This window comes from Zosterops lateralis (assembly GCF_965231275.1).
Source record: "Zosterops lateralis genome assembly, chromosome: 6".
Lineage (NCBI taxonomy): Eukaryota > Metazoa > Chordata > Aves > Passeriformes > Zosteropidae > Zosterops > Zosterops lateralis.
The window spans coordinates 53,348,972-53,364,384 of record NC_139761.1 but is presented as its reverse complement, the minus strand read 5'-3'; the positions used below and the strand labels follow the sequence as shown (position 1 = coordinate 53,364,384).

Genomic DNA, 15,413 nt, shown 5'->3' with positions numbered 1-15,413 from the left:
TTGGTGCTTTGTGAGGAGATGGGACCCTCTCAGCGATATTAATAGATGTTTTCTCCCGTTCGTTCCCAGGATTGGACATTGATCCTATGACGCATGCCCGGAAAAAACAACTTTTCCTTGTGAAACACCCAGCTGGTTCTGCTGGCCAGGCCTCGTCGCCAACAGGCAGCAGGAGGATGGACAGGGCCAACGCAGAGCAGCGGGACGGAGATGCCTCGGAGGCTCCAAACTGTCCCAGTGGGTTTGTAGGGAATAACAAAGGCAAGGGTTTGCGCGAAGTGCGAAAGACGTACCCGCTGAGGAGGCGGCTGCACTCCTCAGTGAGCAAAAAGACCTGCAAGGTGCTCCTCACCAGGCTGGAGGATGTGGCTGGCTCTCTGTCCAAACAGACCCCGAGCTGTAAAAAAAAGCACCTTCCCAGCTGGATTGAGGGTTTGGGATCTGCTTTGTTCTCGGAACAAGTTCAGCCTGTGGGAGTGAGCAAGAGTGAGTCATCCGGGGAGAAGTGCACAGTAAGTTATCCTGGGCCGGAGCAGGACTTTGATCCTGCTCCCTCAGAGCCCAGGAAGCGGCGGCTGGCCTCGCTGAATGCAGAGGCAGTGAACAACCTGCTGTTCGAACGGGACGATGGCTTGTTATCCGGCAGGCGCTTCCGCAGGGACTCCGGGAAGGCTGCTGGGGACTGTACCCTCAAGGGCTTGCAGTGCAAAGCCGGTGACAACTGGCCTGCCCTGGAAAAACCGGCTGTGAAAACAGGGAAAGGAAAGAACCGGCATGAGCCCAGTCAGAAATGCAATAGCTGTGAGCATTCGCTGGACGAGGTCTTTGATGATGGGGCAAAGAGGGAGGATGGTGCCATCTCCTACCATCCCACCCCAAAGAGACTGGCCAGCCTGAACGCCGTGGCCTTCCTGAAGCTGACCCACGAGAAAGACCAACCCCTGAAACAGAGGAGTAAATCGGATGGAGAGGGCAAGTCTGAGAACCACTGTTCAAAATCTACACTCAAATGGGCCAAAGCCGGTCGGAAGAACTGTGTCAAATCCAAGAAGGAAGTGGCTAGCTTAAAAATGGATGGGCAGCACGGCTGGCAAGGCCAGACCCTGGGCACATTTGGGAAAGGGGAGCAGCGGGACTCTTCCAGGCTCTATGGGACGACAGAGCCCGTCCCCTACGAGTCGCTGTCTGGCTCCTATGCCAGCACAGAGGGCTTCTACCACAGACTGCCTCTGCTCATGGGAGGACAAGCTTCCATGAAGCCGGAGTATGGAAGACCCGGAGAGAAATCCCCAACCCCCAAACAGGAATTTCATCAGCCTTCCTTTCCCGTGCAGCAGTTCCCTCCCTTGCCTGTGCCCGGGAATCACGCGGATTGTGGATGTCTCTATGAATCCTCAGATCTGACTCCGTTGAACGGGTTTTATGTTTATTACGGCCAAAGTGGATACAGTGGCTATTCCCCCTGCTCCATTTATCCCAAGGACGAGCTGTCGCAGCCTGCGACCTGCGAGGGGCTCCTGGTATCTTCCGGTTCCTTGCCATCAGGTGCTCATTTCCAGCCCCTGCACTGGTGCAGCTCTCCGTACTGCTGCGGGGAGGGAGCGGCCGTGAGCAGCTACAGCGTCTGCGGCGTGGTGCATGTGCCCGAGGGCAGGATCGGCAGCGTGCACGCCGGACGGAACAGCTACCCCTACAAAATGCCTTTTGCAGCAGGTAAGGTGCAAAGTGCACGCAAACCCCGGCCGGCCTGGGAGAAGAGGGTGGCTCGGTGCGGTGCCTGCTTGCCTGGAGGCTGGTTCCCTCTGTGTTAGCAGTTCTCAGCTCCACAGCCGAGCTTTGCGGCTTGGAAGGGATCCGCCTTCCACCTCCCCTTCCCCCGTTTTTAGCCTGGAGGGTTTTTCCCACTGAAAGGTCTTGTTGGTGTGGAAAGCTGAGAATCGGTGAAAGGATTTGGGCAGCGAGAAGTTGACTCACGGCTTGTCACGCTGGAGCTGAGGCTGAGCTTTGATCTGTGTAAAAGGAGCTGGGTTCAGCTCCTGCACGCCATCCCGCTGTGCCACTCCGGGAACACACCACGATGAGTTACTCCTCCCATCCCAAAACCTCGCTCTGGCGGCTGAGGATCCTCACAGAGCCTGTGAGAAGCAGGCATTACCTCTGCTGTTAGAGTCTCATGGTGCCAGCTGGGGGCTGGCAGGCTTTTTGGATTCCATGGATCGATCAGAGCTGGCAGGGCTGCACTGAGAGTTTCACTGTGGTGGTCTAAGTGCCAGGTGCACTGTTAGTTTGGGAATTCTTGATCCCATCTTTGCTCTCTGTGTCTGATAATGACGCACTGGAATGAGGAGGGGTGAGGGGGTATGGAAATGTTGTCCTGCCTGGCTCTCCTCTGTCCCCGCCTGCTTTTCAGACTTCCTGCTTTATCTTGGAGCTTTGCCTCTGCCTTTGAAAAATACCTTTTTAAATATTTAAAAGTGGAGTGCTGTGTGGGGGTTATCAGATACCAGTACTGTGTGTAAAGCCATCAGGCTGGACAGTGCTGCAAAGTTGGTCTGTAGAGGAGGCTGCTCTCCAGCTGCTGGGAGTGCCAGCGTGGGATCTTTGGACTAACCACGTGTTCCAGCCAAGAGCTGGCATGACTTACCCGCTGAGAACAGATTTTCAGGTAGGTGGATGGAGTTTTGGTTTAAGCGAGGCTTTGTCATCTTCCGTTGTAGGAAGCTACTGAAACTCAGGAGCGTTTGGTTGAAGTGTAATTTCTGTTTTCCCGAAATATCCCTGCTGTCATGGTGCTGCTTCCTATTGCAGCAGCCAGACAGGGCTCGCTGGTGCCTTCAGAGCTCTTGAAAGGGGAGTGCTCACAAGACAACCAGCTCAGCAGTGTGTTCTTGCCTGACAGTTTCTGTGTAGTGCCCTGAGGTCATACCAGTCTACTTTGTTCCTCAGCTTTTGCATGCTGGTGCCTCTGATTTTGTGCAGCCAGGAGGATCCAGGCAGTGTAAATCGAGTATTTTCCAGAGGTCAGCCCTCCCTGTGGGTTCAGTGATTCTTCCTGGTGCTGGCAAGGGCAGCAGCAGTTCCAGGAGTGGTATTTGCTAGTGTGTCACCTCGCTACTGAGATCTCACTTGCTGTGATTTCCTTCCTGGGAGCAACTTGGATTTAAAAACCTATAACACTGGAATCATTGAGATTTTGGTTTGTGGATTGAAGCATATAAGGAGTTTTCACAGAATATTGACAGGGCCTTAGGCTTAAGGATTGATTTTTATATAATTATGCACCTCTGAAATACTTTCCTTCCCTAGAGTGGGGCATTTTAGTAAACTGAAGAAATACTTTGGCTGCAAGCAGCAGGCTCCCATCAGAGAGGGATACACTCTGACATGCCGAATGCTGTGTGTTGCATCTGTCTGATTTGGTGTCTTCCAGGATTTTGCAGGGGAATATCAGTATCTGTGTGGTACAAATCCAGGGACCAAGCTGTGATCTTGGGTGGTGGTTGGGCAGTGTGGAAGCAGAGTGGTGGAAAGGAGCTGGGACAAGCTGTGAGAGCTGCTTTAGAGCCAGTGCCGTGAGAGAGGCTGGAAGTGTGTGTGACCAAGGAAGGAGTCCCAGGGTGCCACCAAGAGCAGCTCTACACCAGGGCCCTGATGTTCAGTGAAGATTTTTGTGAAGCTTCATCCTGCTCTAGCTCAAGCCTAAAAGCTGCTTCTGTAAGCAAAATACTTGAGAGGTGATTCCTTGCTTCACGTGTCCTGTGCCTGCCAGTGCCTGATGTCCACACACTCTCAGGGGTTCCTGTGGCCTTTGTTACTCGTGGTTCATTTAATTAATTGATTAATTGATTTATTGATTGATGAGAATGATCTGTGGCATCCCTTGCACTCACAGCTCCACAGTGGCTTGGCTGCAGCCCTTAGGGAGGGTAAGGTGAGGAGGCAGAAGTGAATAACTTCCCATCTCTGTGAGGGGTCCCAGCAGTTCTTTGGCTGGAGCTGTGTGGCTTTGAATGGAATTTTCCCTTCAAATTTGTAAGTTCTGGTCTGAGGCATCTCCTGGAGCCTGACTGGAGCTGTCCTTTGGTCACCCCAAAAAGCAGTCTCAGGTTTAGGGAACAAGGGTGCTCCTATGTTCATCCAGGAGCTCTTTTCCTGCTGATAGAGCGTAATTACAACTGGTTCTTCCATTGGCCTTGGTCTGGGTTGAGGCTTGTTTGTGCCTCCTGAGCAGAGCAAGGAATTTCTGGGATGCTCTGAGAGGCAGCGTCAGCCAGATTCCAACCTGCTGAGGTTCCTGTGTCTGCTGCAGGGACACGGTTTTGCTGAGGGTGCAGCATCTTGTGGTCGCTTTCCACCTTGTTTCATCTTTCTGGACTTAATTTGAAGAATCTTCTCAATTTTCCCTGATTAGTAGAATTTGGCTTTTTGAAAGAAGCTGGCTGCTTTTGGCAGTGTGATTTAATCCTTCCCATTGTTTCGATAAGCCTTTTATTTCCTTTATGCATATTGACAGCCTGGAACTGCTTTGGACACTGGCCAGCCTTGTGTGTATTCCTGGCTGGCATTACTTGGGATTCAGATGGGTTTGTTGTGGTGCAGTGTCATCGGCGGAGCACTGGAACACGCAGGCTCAGAAATGGCTTTGCTTTTACAATCCAGTGACAGTGCAAAATGAAATTACAGCCCAGAGAGTCTTTACAGCTATAATGCAATAAAGGGGATTTCGGGGAAAAGCAGCTGTAGTGTGGGACAGTCCCGGCTGTGTGGTTTCTTTAGGTTCCAGATGAGATCCGTGACTCATTTCTTCCCTTCCCTTAGAAGGCTGCAAGTCTCTGGACCAGCTGAACCTCACAATCCCAGTGGCAGGACACCCTGCGTCGCCTGCCCACCCGCTCTCAGGATGTCCCGTGCCCAGCGTGCCGCCGGCTGCAGAGCCTGTCCCTCACCTGCAGACCCCCAACTCTGACCCTCAGACCATGGCCCGAGAATGTCCTCAGAGCTCCAAGCCTCCCAGCGGCTCCAAGTCTGGGCTGCGGAATACTCCGGGCTGCCTGCACGCCTCCAACAGCAAAGCGGCGGGGGGCCATTCCCACCCCAAGCAGCAGCGGATCAGCCGGCGCAGAGCCACCAACGGCTGGATCCCCGTGGGCACGGCCTGCGAGAAGGCCGTCTACGTCGTGGTAGGTGTCTGAGTGCTGGGGCTGGGCAGGGACAGCTGCCTGTGCACCTGCAGGCATGAAGGCTTCGGGCTTCTGGAGCTCGCTTCCAGCTGGAGATGGTCACTAGGTGCTGTCCAGAACCTCTCGGTGAAATTCCGGTGGGAGCGGAGGCACTGTTGGCTCTGTTCCCTGTGTGCCCTGGTGTTACCTTGCACCGTGTGGTTTGGGAAGGGAGGAGAACCTGCTGCTCCTGTGCTGGCCTCAGCTGAAAGGTGATGGATCCTCCCAGTTCTGGCATGTACAGGGGTGGCACCTGAGGCACGTGGGAGTCCATCCTACAGGGATCATCCTCCAGCTGCTTTCTCCTGGGTAGGGCAAACCTGTCTGAGAAGCTGAGGGTTGCTGTAGCCTCAATTATAAGGGGCAGGTCTAGAGGCAGCTCTCATAAGGTGGCTCTCACTTACAGTGTCTGTAGCCCCACAAGGATTTCCCAGAGCACAGTATACTGGCTCCCAGGTGGAATTTTTCTAGCACCCAAAATCCCCTTTCTTGTAATTCGCATGGTGGCACAGCCAGTTGCTCCTCCAGGGATTTCCTGTCTGTACTTTCCCATTTGTTGCATTCAGGGGCAGAGACTGGTTCCTGTAAGATGGGAGATTTCCTGCCAGAGAATTCAATTAGCTCCAGTCAAGTCCACTTCAGTTGCAAGAGAAGGCAATATCCTTCATCTTATTAAAGCATAAGAGCTTGAAATGGGCCCCACGTGGTGTCTGGGAAGGTGGGACAAGGCACTGATGTGCAGTAGATGTCAGGAGGAAGGAGGGCTGTGGTCCAGGCAGGGTCTGTGCTGCTGCTTGGTGTAGTGGCACAACCTTGCCAAGGCAGGTTTTGGAGCTTTAGCCTTTGGGACTATGTCCAGGTGCCAAGGACTGTGCCAGAACGAAGCCTGTCAAGGCCGGGGACTGGCCTTGTGCATCCATCCCTCGGGCTGTCACACCCCAAAGGAGCAGCGAGGCATTAATCTCCTTAAAGATGCTTCCAATCCTGCCTGGGAGATCTGGCAGGAGGTTAAACCATCCTGCTCAGCATTCTGAAATGAAACTCAGAGCAAAAGCAAACTAAGAACGCCCTGTTCATAGTCCCAAAAGTGATTATTTCATACTGTCAGAGGGTACAAAGGAATCATTGGCAGTCCTGCTAGGGAAGGCTTTGTGCTATGGCCTCCCTTGCCACTCCCTGCCCTGCTTATGTCAAATATTTCATGTTTTATTGGTTTTTTACCGTGTTTGTATCAGAGAAATAGCATTCAAAACACACCTGGTTTTTGGTGCCTTTGAATGGGAAGGAAAAGCAGCCTCCAAGTAGGCAGGTGGAAAGGTGATTTTCCTGAATATTGCAGTTGAGCGTGCAGAATGGAAGGAGTGAATGTGTTTTAATTTGAAATAAGAGTATTAATTTCAGCAATTAAGGATTTTGTGAGCTGTGCTGTCCAATGGTGAGCTGCTCATCACTGGCAGCACTATGGAGGAGAACCATGAAGCCGCCCTTTGCCCATTCACTGGGGTTGTTTTGGTTCCTGTGTGTGCAGAACGAGCCGGAGCCGGCCGTGCGCAAGAGCTACCAGGCTGTGGAGAGGGACGGGGAGATCATCCGGGTGCGGGACACCGTGCTTCTCAAATCGGGGCCCCGCAAGAAATCCATGCCCTACGTCGCCAAGATCTCCGCACTCTGGGAGGACCCCAAGACAGGTACTGTGCCAGGAGGGTGGGTGTGTGCTCCACAGAGCAAGCTGGAAGCAGGGAAGGGATAGGATGCATCTTGGGAGAGCTGCAGGCTGGTTAGGGTACCAGGGTGATGGAGAGGAGATTAGCGCGCTGTGGCTTCCATTTGGATTGTTCCAGGAACTGAAATGCTCCTTAATCACTCGTCTGGGGCTGATAAATGGAAATCTTCCTGGATGTGAAAGCGCATAATATTTGCCAAGTGCCCGTCTTAGCAGCCCTCTCCTGTATTAGTTCATTACTCAAACATCGGGGGAGCTGCTGTTTGCTCCAATCCAACATCTGGTCTGGGAGCTGGTGGGAGCAGGGCTCTTCTGCGGCAGCTCTGATAGACCTCAGTAGGGCTGGGGATGGGAGTTGTGGGGACTTATGGTGAGATATGGTGTCTGACTGCCAATCCCTGATCCAAGGATGCTGAACCAAATGCTTTAAAGTAGAGGTTGTGCTTAAAAGGGGGAAAAGAAACCCCAAAAATTCTGTGTAGAAGACGTAATTCGAGGTGTGGTGAGGCCCACTGTGGTTGTGTCAGTGCAGCAGCAATTCTGCCCCGAACCTGGGAATCAATGCTGCACGTTCCCACCTTTGGACAAGCATCTTTTCCAGCTTGTGTCTTGAGTGGATTCCTTTTTCAGGTGGAGACGTTATATTTTTGAATGTTTGGGGAGTTTTTTGTGCCTGACTTCCTTGGGATGTTGTAACCTGAGTAGAAGGAGGCGAAGGTGTAGTGGAAAAGCAACATGACCGACTCCATGCAGCTTCTTGCTGTAACAAAGGGACACCTAGTTCAGCATGAAATATTTATCAGCCACAGCTGCCTCTCCGTGAGCGCTGTGGGAATGAAGGGGATGGAGCAGCAGGAGGAAGCCAGGAACGAGTAGGAAAACGCTTGGAGAAAGCTGAGGCTTGACTTGTTTTGATCTGTGTTGTTGCAGGAGAGCTGATGATGAGCCTCCTGTGGTATTACAGACCAGAGCACACTCAGGGAGGCCGCAACCCCAGCATGCACCAGGTGAGTCCGGATTGGGGCAGGGCATCCCGGGCTCCCTGTGCTCCTGCAGGAACAGGGGACTGCCCCAACATCTCCCTACATTCCTGGGTGGCCTCAAGCTGAGTACAACACAGCACTCTTAGCTGTGATGCAGGTGTTGCCAGATGTGTTGAGCAGTGGTGTCCTGTAGTTGGGCTTTTCCCCCAGATCTATTGTCTTGTGGAGAAAACTGCTGAGTTCCTTACATGGAGGCTCTAATAGAAACTGCTGAGTGTTGCTGTTTCTCCCTTTAATCTGAGAAAATTCCACATATTAAGTAAAAAGTAATTTTGGCTGTTACCTTAAGAATAAGGAAGAATAAGTTTATACTGAATCAAGATCAGGCACCTTTCCAAAAGCATATTCTAATTCCTACAGGACTGCAGAGCCTGATGCAAAAGCTCCTGCTGCCATTTTGCAGGAAGCTGGAGTGCCTGTGTCATGTGCTGCCTTTTAATAAATCCCTTAATCTGCTTCTTAAACTCCAAAAACGTGTTAGTTTAGTACAGAAACGTGGATGCATCATCCTTGCTTGCCCTGCAAAGATTTATGATGAGAACTAAAGTCTGACTTGAGGATGCTGTGCCAGGATAATGGAGTTGCTTTATAAAGAAAAAACGTGTGAATCACTGTGACTTCACGCCTTGCTCTGCTTTGCATGGGCTTGTGTTGGGTGACAGAACAAGCTGGTTTTAACTGGGAGTGAAGAATTCACTGCTGTGTTCAACCCAATTTTAAACACTTTGTGCTTTCTTAATTTCTATTACTTTTTTCAAATAAAAAGGGAGGGAGGGAGGGTTTTAGAGCAGGACTTGGGAGCAGCCAGGGAATTGTAAATGCCTCGCTTGCAGGGCACAGGTGAGTTTCTAAACAAAAATGTGGCACTTTATAAATGAAAGGTGAGTGTATCCTCTTGCATTTCAGTCCAGGGAGAATGCCAGGAGGAATTAAGCCAGGTTTTTGCAAACCCACTTAAATTACACAATTCTTCAAACAAGAGAGAGCTTGGGCTGAGGGCTGGGCCAGGCTTGCCAGAGTGACTAAGGTAGTTTTGACTCAAGGAGTAAGCCAGAACCCCAAGGTGCAGAAGGGAGGTGTGGCACTCCCAGTGTCCCTGATCAACCTCGTCCCCAGATGTTCACCCTTTTGTGAGGTTTCCCTTCTAGCAAAGCAGAAATGGAGCCTGCAGGGAATCCTTCCAGAATTCCCTTCCACAATGCAGGGCATCTGTGTTCCCAGAGATCATCTCTGCTGATCTGACTTTCTCAGTGGCTCCATACGGGTTACCCTGTGTATAACCAATCCTGCCTGCTGCAGAGCCAAATTCCCTAAATTACTGTGGGAAAAATTGGATAGAAGTTTGCCAGTAGAGGTTGTGGCTGCTCCTCCTTGGATGTGTTGGAGGCCAGACTGGATGGAGCTTGAAGTAATTTGGGATAGTGGAAGGTGTCCCATGATTCTGAAAAAGGCTGTTGTTACTTCTCTCACTAAACCAGCCTTTTAAATTGGATTGGGAGGAGGAAGTGATTGGATAAGAAGGGTTTCCTTAAGTTTTGATCTACAGATGGATTAGAGAATCCAGGAGGAAAGGGGAGACCAAGGAGTGCAGGAAGCCATGGCCTTGCTGCTGAAGAGCTTTTGACATAGGAAATTCATGTGAAGTTGGGGCACTCGGTCTCACAAAATGTGCTGGGCAGGGTGAATGGTGGGGGAGTCAGTGCTTTGCTCACTGATGCTGGACAAAAATGTGGTGCACAGAGCACGTGGAGGTGCCTGGATTCTGTGGGACACCAACTCTGGAGAGTTTTCACCATGGGCATGCTTTGGTGACTCCACATTAAGGTGGTGGGTGAAGGTGCAAAGCTTGCCCTTCGCTCTCTGGGTGGGTGAGGGTGTGGAGCTGTCCGTGCCTGCCGGGGCTCCGGGGCAGCCGGGTGACCTGTCCCCTCCCCTCCTCGCACAGAATGAGATCTTTGCCTCGCGGCACCAGGACGAGAACAGCGTCGCCTGCATCGAGGAGAAGTGCTACGTGCTGACCTTCGCGGAGTACTGCAGGTAGGTGGAGCTCTGAACCTGCTGCACTTCTCAAACCTCCCCCTGCCTCCAGCCTCTCTCACCCTGCTCATTTCCAGCCGGCCCCGCTGTCCCTGCCCTGCGGGCTGTGGTGTGGCTGGAGCTGGGCTAGTGACACTTGCTCTGCTGCAGGCTGGGGGCTTCTCCCACTCCAGATCCATTACGTTTCTGGATTGTATAGAATCATGGAATCGTTTGGGTCCCTTAAGATCATTGAGTCCAGCTGTTCCCTGGAACTGCCAAAGCCACCACTGCCCCATGTCCCCAAGTGCCACATCCACACGGCTTTTGAATCCCCCCAGGGATGGTGACTCCACCACAGCCTGTTCCAAGGCCTGACTACACTTTCTCTAAAGGAATTTTTCCAATATCCAACCTACACCTCCCCTGGTGCAACTTGAGGCTGCTTCCTCTCAACCTGTCCCTTGTTGCCTGGGAGCAGAGCCTGACAGCCTCTGTTTGCACCCTCTTGTCAGGGAGCTGTGGAGAGCCAGAAGGTCTCCCATGAGCCTCCTTTTCTCCAGGCTGAGCCTCCCCCCCAGCTTCCTCAGCCACTCCTGGTGCTCCCAACCCTTCCCCAGCCTCTTGTGCTCCTCTCAAGGGACTCCCAAATATTGATGCTTGTATGACCACTACACGTGGTTTCAAAGAAGATAGGAACAGGTGTGCAGGAAAACATGGAATTTGAAGCTAAAAACTACATGAGCTAGGAAGAGATCCTATATATCCACCCCTTGTGGGACACAGGTGTCAGACTACCCAAAAACCTGCTGATAAAAGTGCCAGTGTTCATGCTGGACACAAGATCCTGGGATTTTGGCAGCAGCACCCCTTGGAGTGACTTGGGCTGTTATAGTTTGAGCTCTTGCTGGTTGAATTGCAGCTTTGTTAGTAAGAACTTCCCAGCATCCATATTCCAGCCTGCCATCCTGTGATGGATGCCCAGGGGTGAAGGAAAGTAGGGATTGAATGGGCACAAACCCATAATGCGAACCAGTGCTTTAAATCTCTTCAGTTCTGCTGGGTGCATCTCGTGGTCTGTGCAGCCCTGACAGGGAGGGGATGCCTGAGGACTCTTCCTCCTTCTCAGCCTGCTCCTTGCCCGGGGCTCTGCTTTTGGAATTTCTAAAAAACAAACTGGTGTACAAACTGTTTAGAAGCTGAATTTTGATCTTTCTTTTGAGAACACTAGAACAAAAACCCCAAACAAACAAAAAAATACCAACCTAACCCCAACAATAACAAACCAAACAAAATCTCCCCATCCCCAAGCTTTGGATCAAAGCAGTTCCTTTCCATTCTAACACCCCAGTCTTCTGGAACAGCTGCTGGCAGGAATTTTTGCATGCTCTTGTGGGTCAGGTCACCTTTGAGAGATGTTCCCTGAAGGCATTCTGAATTCTTTGTTTTCCTAAACGTTGGTGCATAAACATTTATTAGGGGCTAATTAACAAAAATGAGGCCAAAGTAGTAAAAACAAAGCGGTTAATTGCTATCATCTTTGGTGTGCTGTATGATATCCACCAGTATGGAAATATAAACTTGTGTTGCTTCCTGCAGGAGTTCTCTTTGAACAAAGCTTTGTCCACATTCCTTCCCTTTCCCTTATCCTCCAGCAGCTGCAGTTATGGCTCCCAGCAGGACACAGGCTGCAGGAGAGGGAATGAGTTCATGGTCCCCAGCACAGGAAGGACACAGACCTGTTAGAGTGAGTCCAGAGGAGGCCATCAGGTTGATCTGAGGATGGAGCAACTCTCCTCTGAGGAAAGGCTGAGAGAATAGGGATTGTTCATCCTGAAAAAGTGAAGGCTTTGCAGTGACCTGATAGCCCCTTCCAGTACCTCAAGGGAGCCTACAGGAAAAATGGAAAAAGACTGTTTACAAGGGCCTAGAGTGCCAGGGCAAGGGAGGATGGCTTCACACTGCCAAAGGGCAGGGATAGATGGGATATTAGGAATAAATTCCCTATGAGAGTGGTGAGGCCCTGGCTTAGAGAAGGTGTGGCGGCCCCATCCCTGGCAAGGTCCAAGGTCAGGTTGGATGAGGCTTGGAGCAACCTGGGCTAGTGAAAGTTAGAACCTAGTGAAGGGTTCCTGCCTATGGCAGGGGTTGGGACTGGATGAGCCTTAATGTCCCTTCCCAAAGCATTCCAGGATCCTCTGACAACTCTCCTGATGTGATTGCTCTGCAGATTTTGTGCCTTGGCAAAGCGTCGAGTCGAAGGGATCCCGGGCAGGAAAACCATCATGGTTCCTCCCTCGGAGGAGTATTCCACCCCTCTGCACCGCAAGGTGCCCGAGGACACGGACCCCGAGCTGGTTTTCCTCTGTCGCCACGTCTACGACTTCAGGCACGGGCGCATCCTGAAGAACCCGCAGTAGCACAGCCCTGCCTTGGGAGCGGGCGGCACCGGAGCACCTGTGGCCTGGGACACCTGTGCACTCCCACCCACCTCGTGCTGCTGCAGGTGGGAGCGCCCAGCGCTCCGTCCCGGGACTTGGGAGCGTGCAAGGAGCGGAGCCTGTGGGGGGAGGCAGCAGCTGAAAGCACAGCACTTCGTTAAAAGCATAAATGAAAAAAATATATACGTAAAAAAATAAATATATGTATATAGATATAGGGATTTGCATAAGTAAATCTATATCTATATATGTATGTAGAGCTGCATCTATTGGGAGGGTTTGCAGGGGATAAAAGCCAGGAAGCAATGCAGAGCCGTGGCTGGGGGAGCAGCGGGAAGGTGCAGGAGGGATGTGTCAGTGCAGTGTTTGTTGAGTCCGGCTGGGACAGTTGGTGGTTTCTGGGCCCTGAACTGAGCCCAGTTCTTGGCAGAGCACAGGAGAGTCTTCTTGGTCCCATAGGACAGATTCTGAGGATTCCCACAGTGAGAGCTTCTTCAAAATACAGCTTTGGAAGCTGCTTGGGTGCAGAGTGGCCTTGTGTCATGCTTGGATAGGTGTTGCTCCATCAGGGGAAGAGGTGACCCCTGTTCTCCCTCGTCTTTTCCCTCCCCTCACCTCACTGCTCCGTGATTCACTTAGACTGGGGCTTGGAGTCTGCTCCATGGTGGAGCAGAGGAAGCTGGCAAGATGGCAGGTGTCACACTCCAGTGTAGGGTTAGAGCTGGTTCTGTCCCAGGTGTCCTGACCAAGCCACAGGATCCTATGCCCCATTCCCAAGGCCCAGCACTTACTGGCACGCATTGCTTGGAAGCTTGGAGCTCACAAAGTGGGCTCTGCTGAGGAGAAACATGTTTCCTCTTCTGTTCTGAGTGTTGCTCTTCCTCTGATGGCTCAGGGGCCCCTGGATTTTCTCTTTCTTCCCAGTTTGTTTCCTGTAGTGTCATTTACAGACCTTGCTTATCGCCGCGTATCTGCAGTGGGAAGAAGCCAGAGGGGGAAGTGGCAAACCCCTTTTTTGTGTGTTTTTGGCTTTTTAAAATTCCCTCCTTGTGTGACTGTCCTGATTCTGGGAATGCTGTTGAAGCCATCAGCAGCCTCTCCCCCTCCAAACTCATCCCAGTGTCCAAGCAAGCTCACCAAAGTGGCTTTGTGGCTCCTGAAAGGACCTGAGCATCGGGAGAAGTTCGCATGGACCATGCAAGCCCTGCAGGTCCTGCCTCTTGCCTTACCTGTACAGATCCCAGACAGACCTTAGCTTATCTCAACGCTAACTTGGAGTTAATCCCAAAGCAAACCAAAGGACAGTGTCACATCCTGGGGAGTCACTGCACCAGGCTGGGAGTCCAGCTTGAGATTGCACTAACATACAGCAGAACCAACCCCGTGCCACCCACATTCCTGCTGGCTGGAGTCACTCACTGAAATGAGGGATCTGCATTTTCCCAGTCTTTTGGGGCTTCTGAACTTGTGTTCCATGGTGAAGTGTCCATGCTGCTTTAATACCCTATCAGTGGAAGCAGCATTCCCTCTACTCCCTGGGGACACAGGGCTTGTCACCTTGCTCCAGTGGCCACACACTTGCCCAGCCTGGAGAGAAAACCCACGGCATCCAATTCCTTACATGGAATATAGTTCAGGCATGGAGGAGTTCTCCAGAGATTTGCTCTACATACCAAAGAGGGGAACGTGTCTGGAGGCGATGGCTTGAGGGGATGACAAGGTCTGGCACCTGCCACAGCAGGTGGGCATCTCCCTGCAGCTGATGGATGATTCCTGCTGAAAAATTCCTGTTTATTCCCACCTGCGTAGCCCAGGGAGAACACCCAGCTCCAAAAAGGGGGATCCCAGGTGTGCAAGCAAGAATTGTCAGGTGAAGCATCTTCTCTCACTTATACCTCAAGATACTGTTGGTGTCAAAGGGATTGCCCAGATCTCTCCTGAACAATTCACTTGGCACTGTGGGTCTCTTGGAATGACATGGTGGGGCTGTAATGGGCTGGGAAGTGGTGGCACTTTGGGGTCACTCGGGTGAAGGGGTGCAAGGAGGCTTTGGAGAACATGGTCTCTGATGTTTCTGGGGGAGGATATGAAGTGGTTTTCCCCTGTAGCTGGGAGGGAGGACAGTGGAGAAGTGGAGCTGCTCCTGCCCGTGACATGGAGGGAATGGCAGCTGCCCGGCCATGGGGGAGCACAGCAGCTGCACTCCACAGTGGGTGGAAGGTGATGGGAAGCCCTAAATCCACATGTTCGGTTTCATGGGGACTCCTTTGCCCCTGAACCTGAAGCAGGAGAGCTGCTGTGGCCATTTCTCCCTGGCAGTGCTTTGGACATGGAATGCTGCACGACCCACCGGCCAGGTGAGCCTGAGCACTGCTGCAGCTGGGCCCAGGTGTGAGACCCAGCCTTGGAACCACAGCAACTCATGGAAATTCCTCCTTCTGCCCCATCTCCCCCTGCTCCCACCTTATCCTGGCTCCTCTCCAGGTAGCAAGGAAATTATCCTTGCCCTGGGTCCGTAACGGGCTTCGGTCCAGCTCTGGAGAGGACAAACATGACTCTTCTCATGTTGAATCTGCTTCAGGCCATGAACATTGAGGTTCACGTGGTTGCTGATGCTGTTGTGCAAACAGCATGTAAATGAACTGAGATGTCTTATCCCTAATGAAAAGATTTCCTGCTTTTTTAATCTATTAGATATGGAAATATTTTTTGAAACTGAAAAATGCAGTCGGTAGAATTTAAATTGAAGCGTAATACATGTAAAATATATTTTAGTTGATAATTTTGTAAAATGCACTTTTTTGTGTCTCTTCCCTGGTTCCCCAGATCTGTATTTCATTGTTTACAGATGGAATGAGAACATTCCCTATTCCCTCCTTCTGTGAGAAAGATATATTAGAAGTAATTCTTAAAAAATAAATTTGAAAAATCGTATTGATTTAGAAAACAAACCAGTGCTGGACTGTTCTTC

At 51.5% G+C, this 15,413-nt stretch overlaps 1 protein-coding gene across 2 annotated transcripts in view; it reads left to right on the top strand.

The window, feature by feature from the left end:
• Nucleotides 1–15,368, top strand: part of BAHD1 (bromo adjacent homology domain containing 1) — a 35,116-nt gene extending 19,748 nt beyond the window's left edge. The window contains exons 2-7 of one of the 2 annotated variants that reach the window (XM_083864042.1): nucleotides 70–1,713; nucleotides 4,822–5,180; nucleotides 6,748–6,907; nucleotides 7,873–7,949; nucleotides 9,931–10,022; nucleotides 12,232–15,368. In XM_083864042.1, coding sequence (XP_083720168.1) covers nucleotides 87–1,713; nucleotides 4,822–5,180; nucleotides 6,748–6,907; nucleotides 7,873–7,949; nucleotides 9,931–10,022; nucleotides 12,232–12,421 — 2,505 coding nt within the window. In that variant the 5' untranslated portion in view covers nucleotides 70–86 and the 3' untranslated portion in view covers nucleotides 12,422–15,368. Of the gene's footprint in view, nucleotides 1–69; nucleotides 1,714–4,818; nucleotides 5,181–6,747; nucleotides 6,908–7,872; nucleotides 7,950–9,930; nucleotides 10,023–12,231 lie in introns of both variants that reach the window. The other variant, XM_083864041.1, reaches the window with a different exon arrangement.
• The last annotated feature ends 45 nt before the right edge of the window (nucleotides 15,369–15,413 follow it).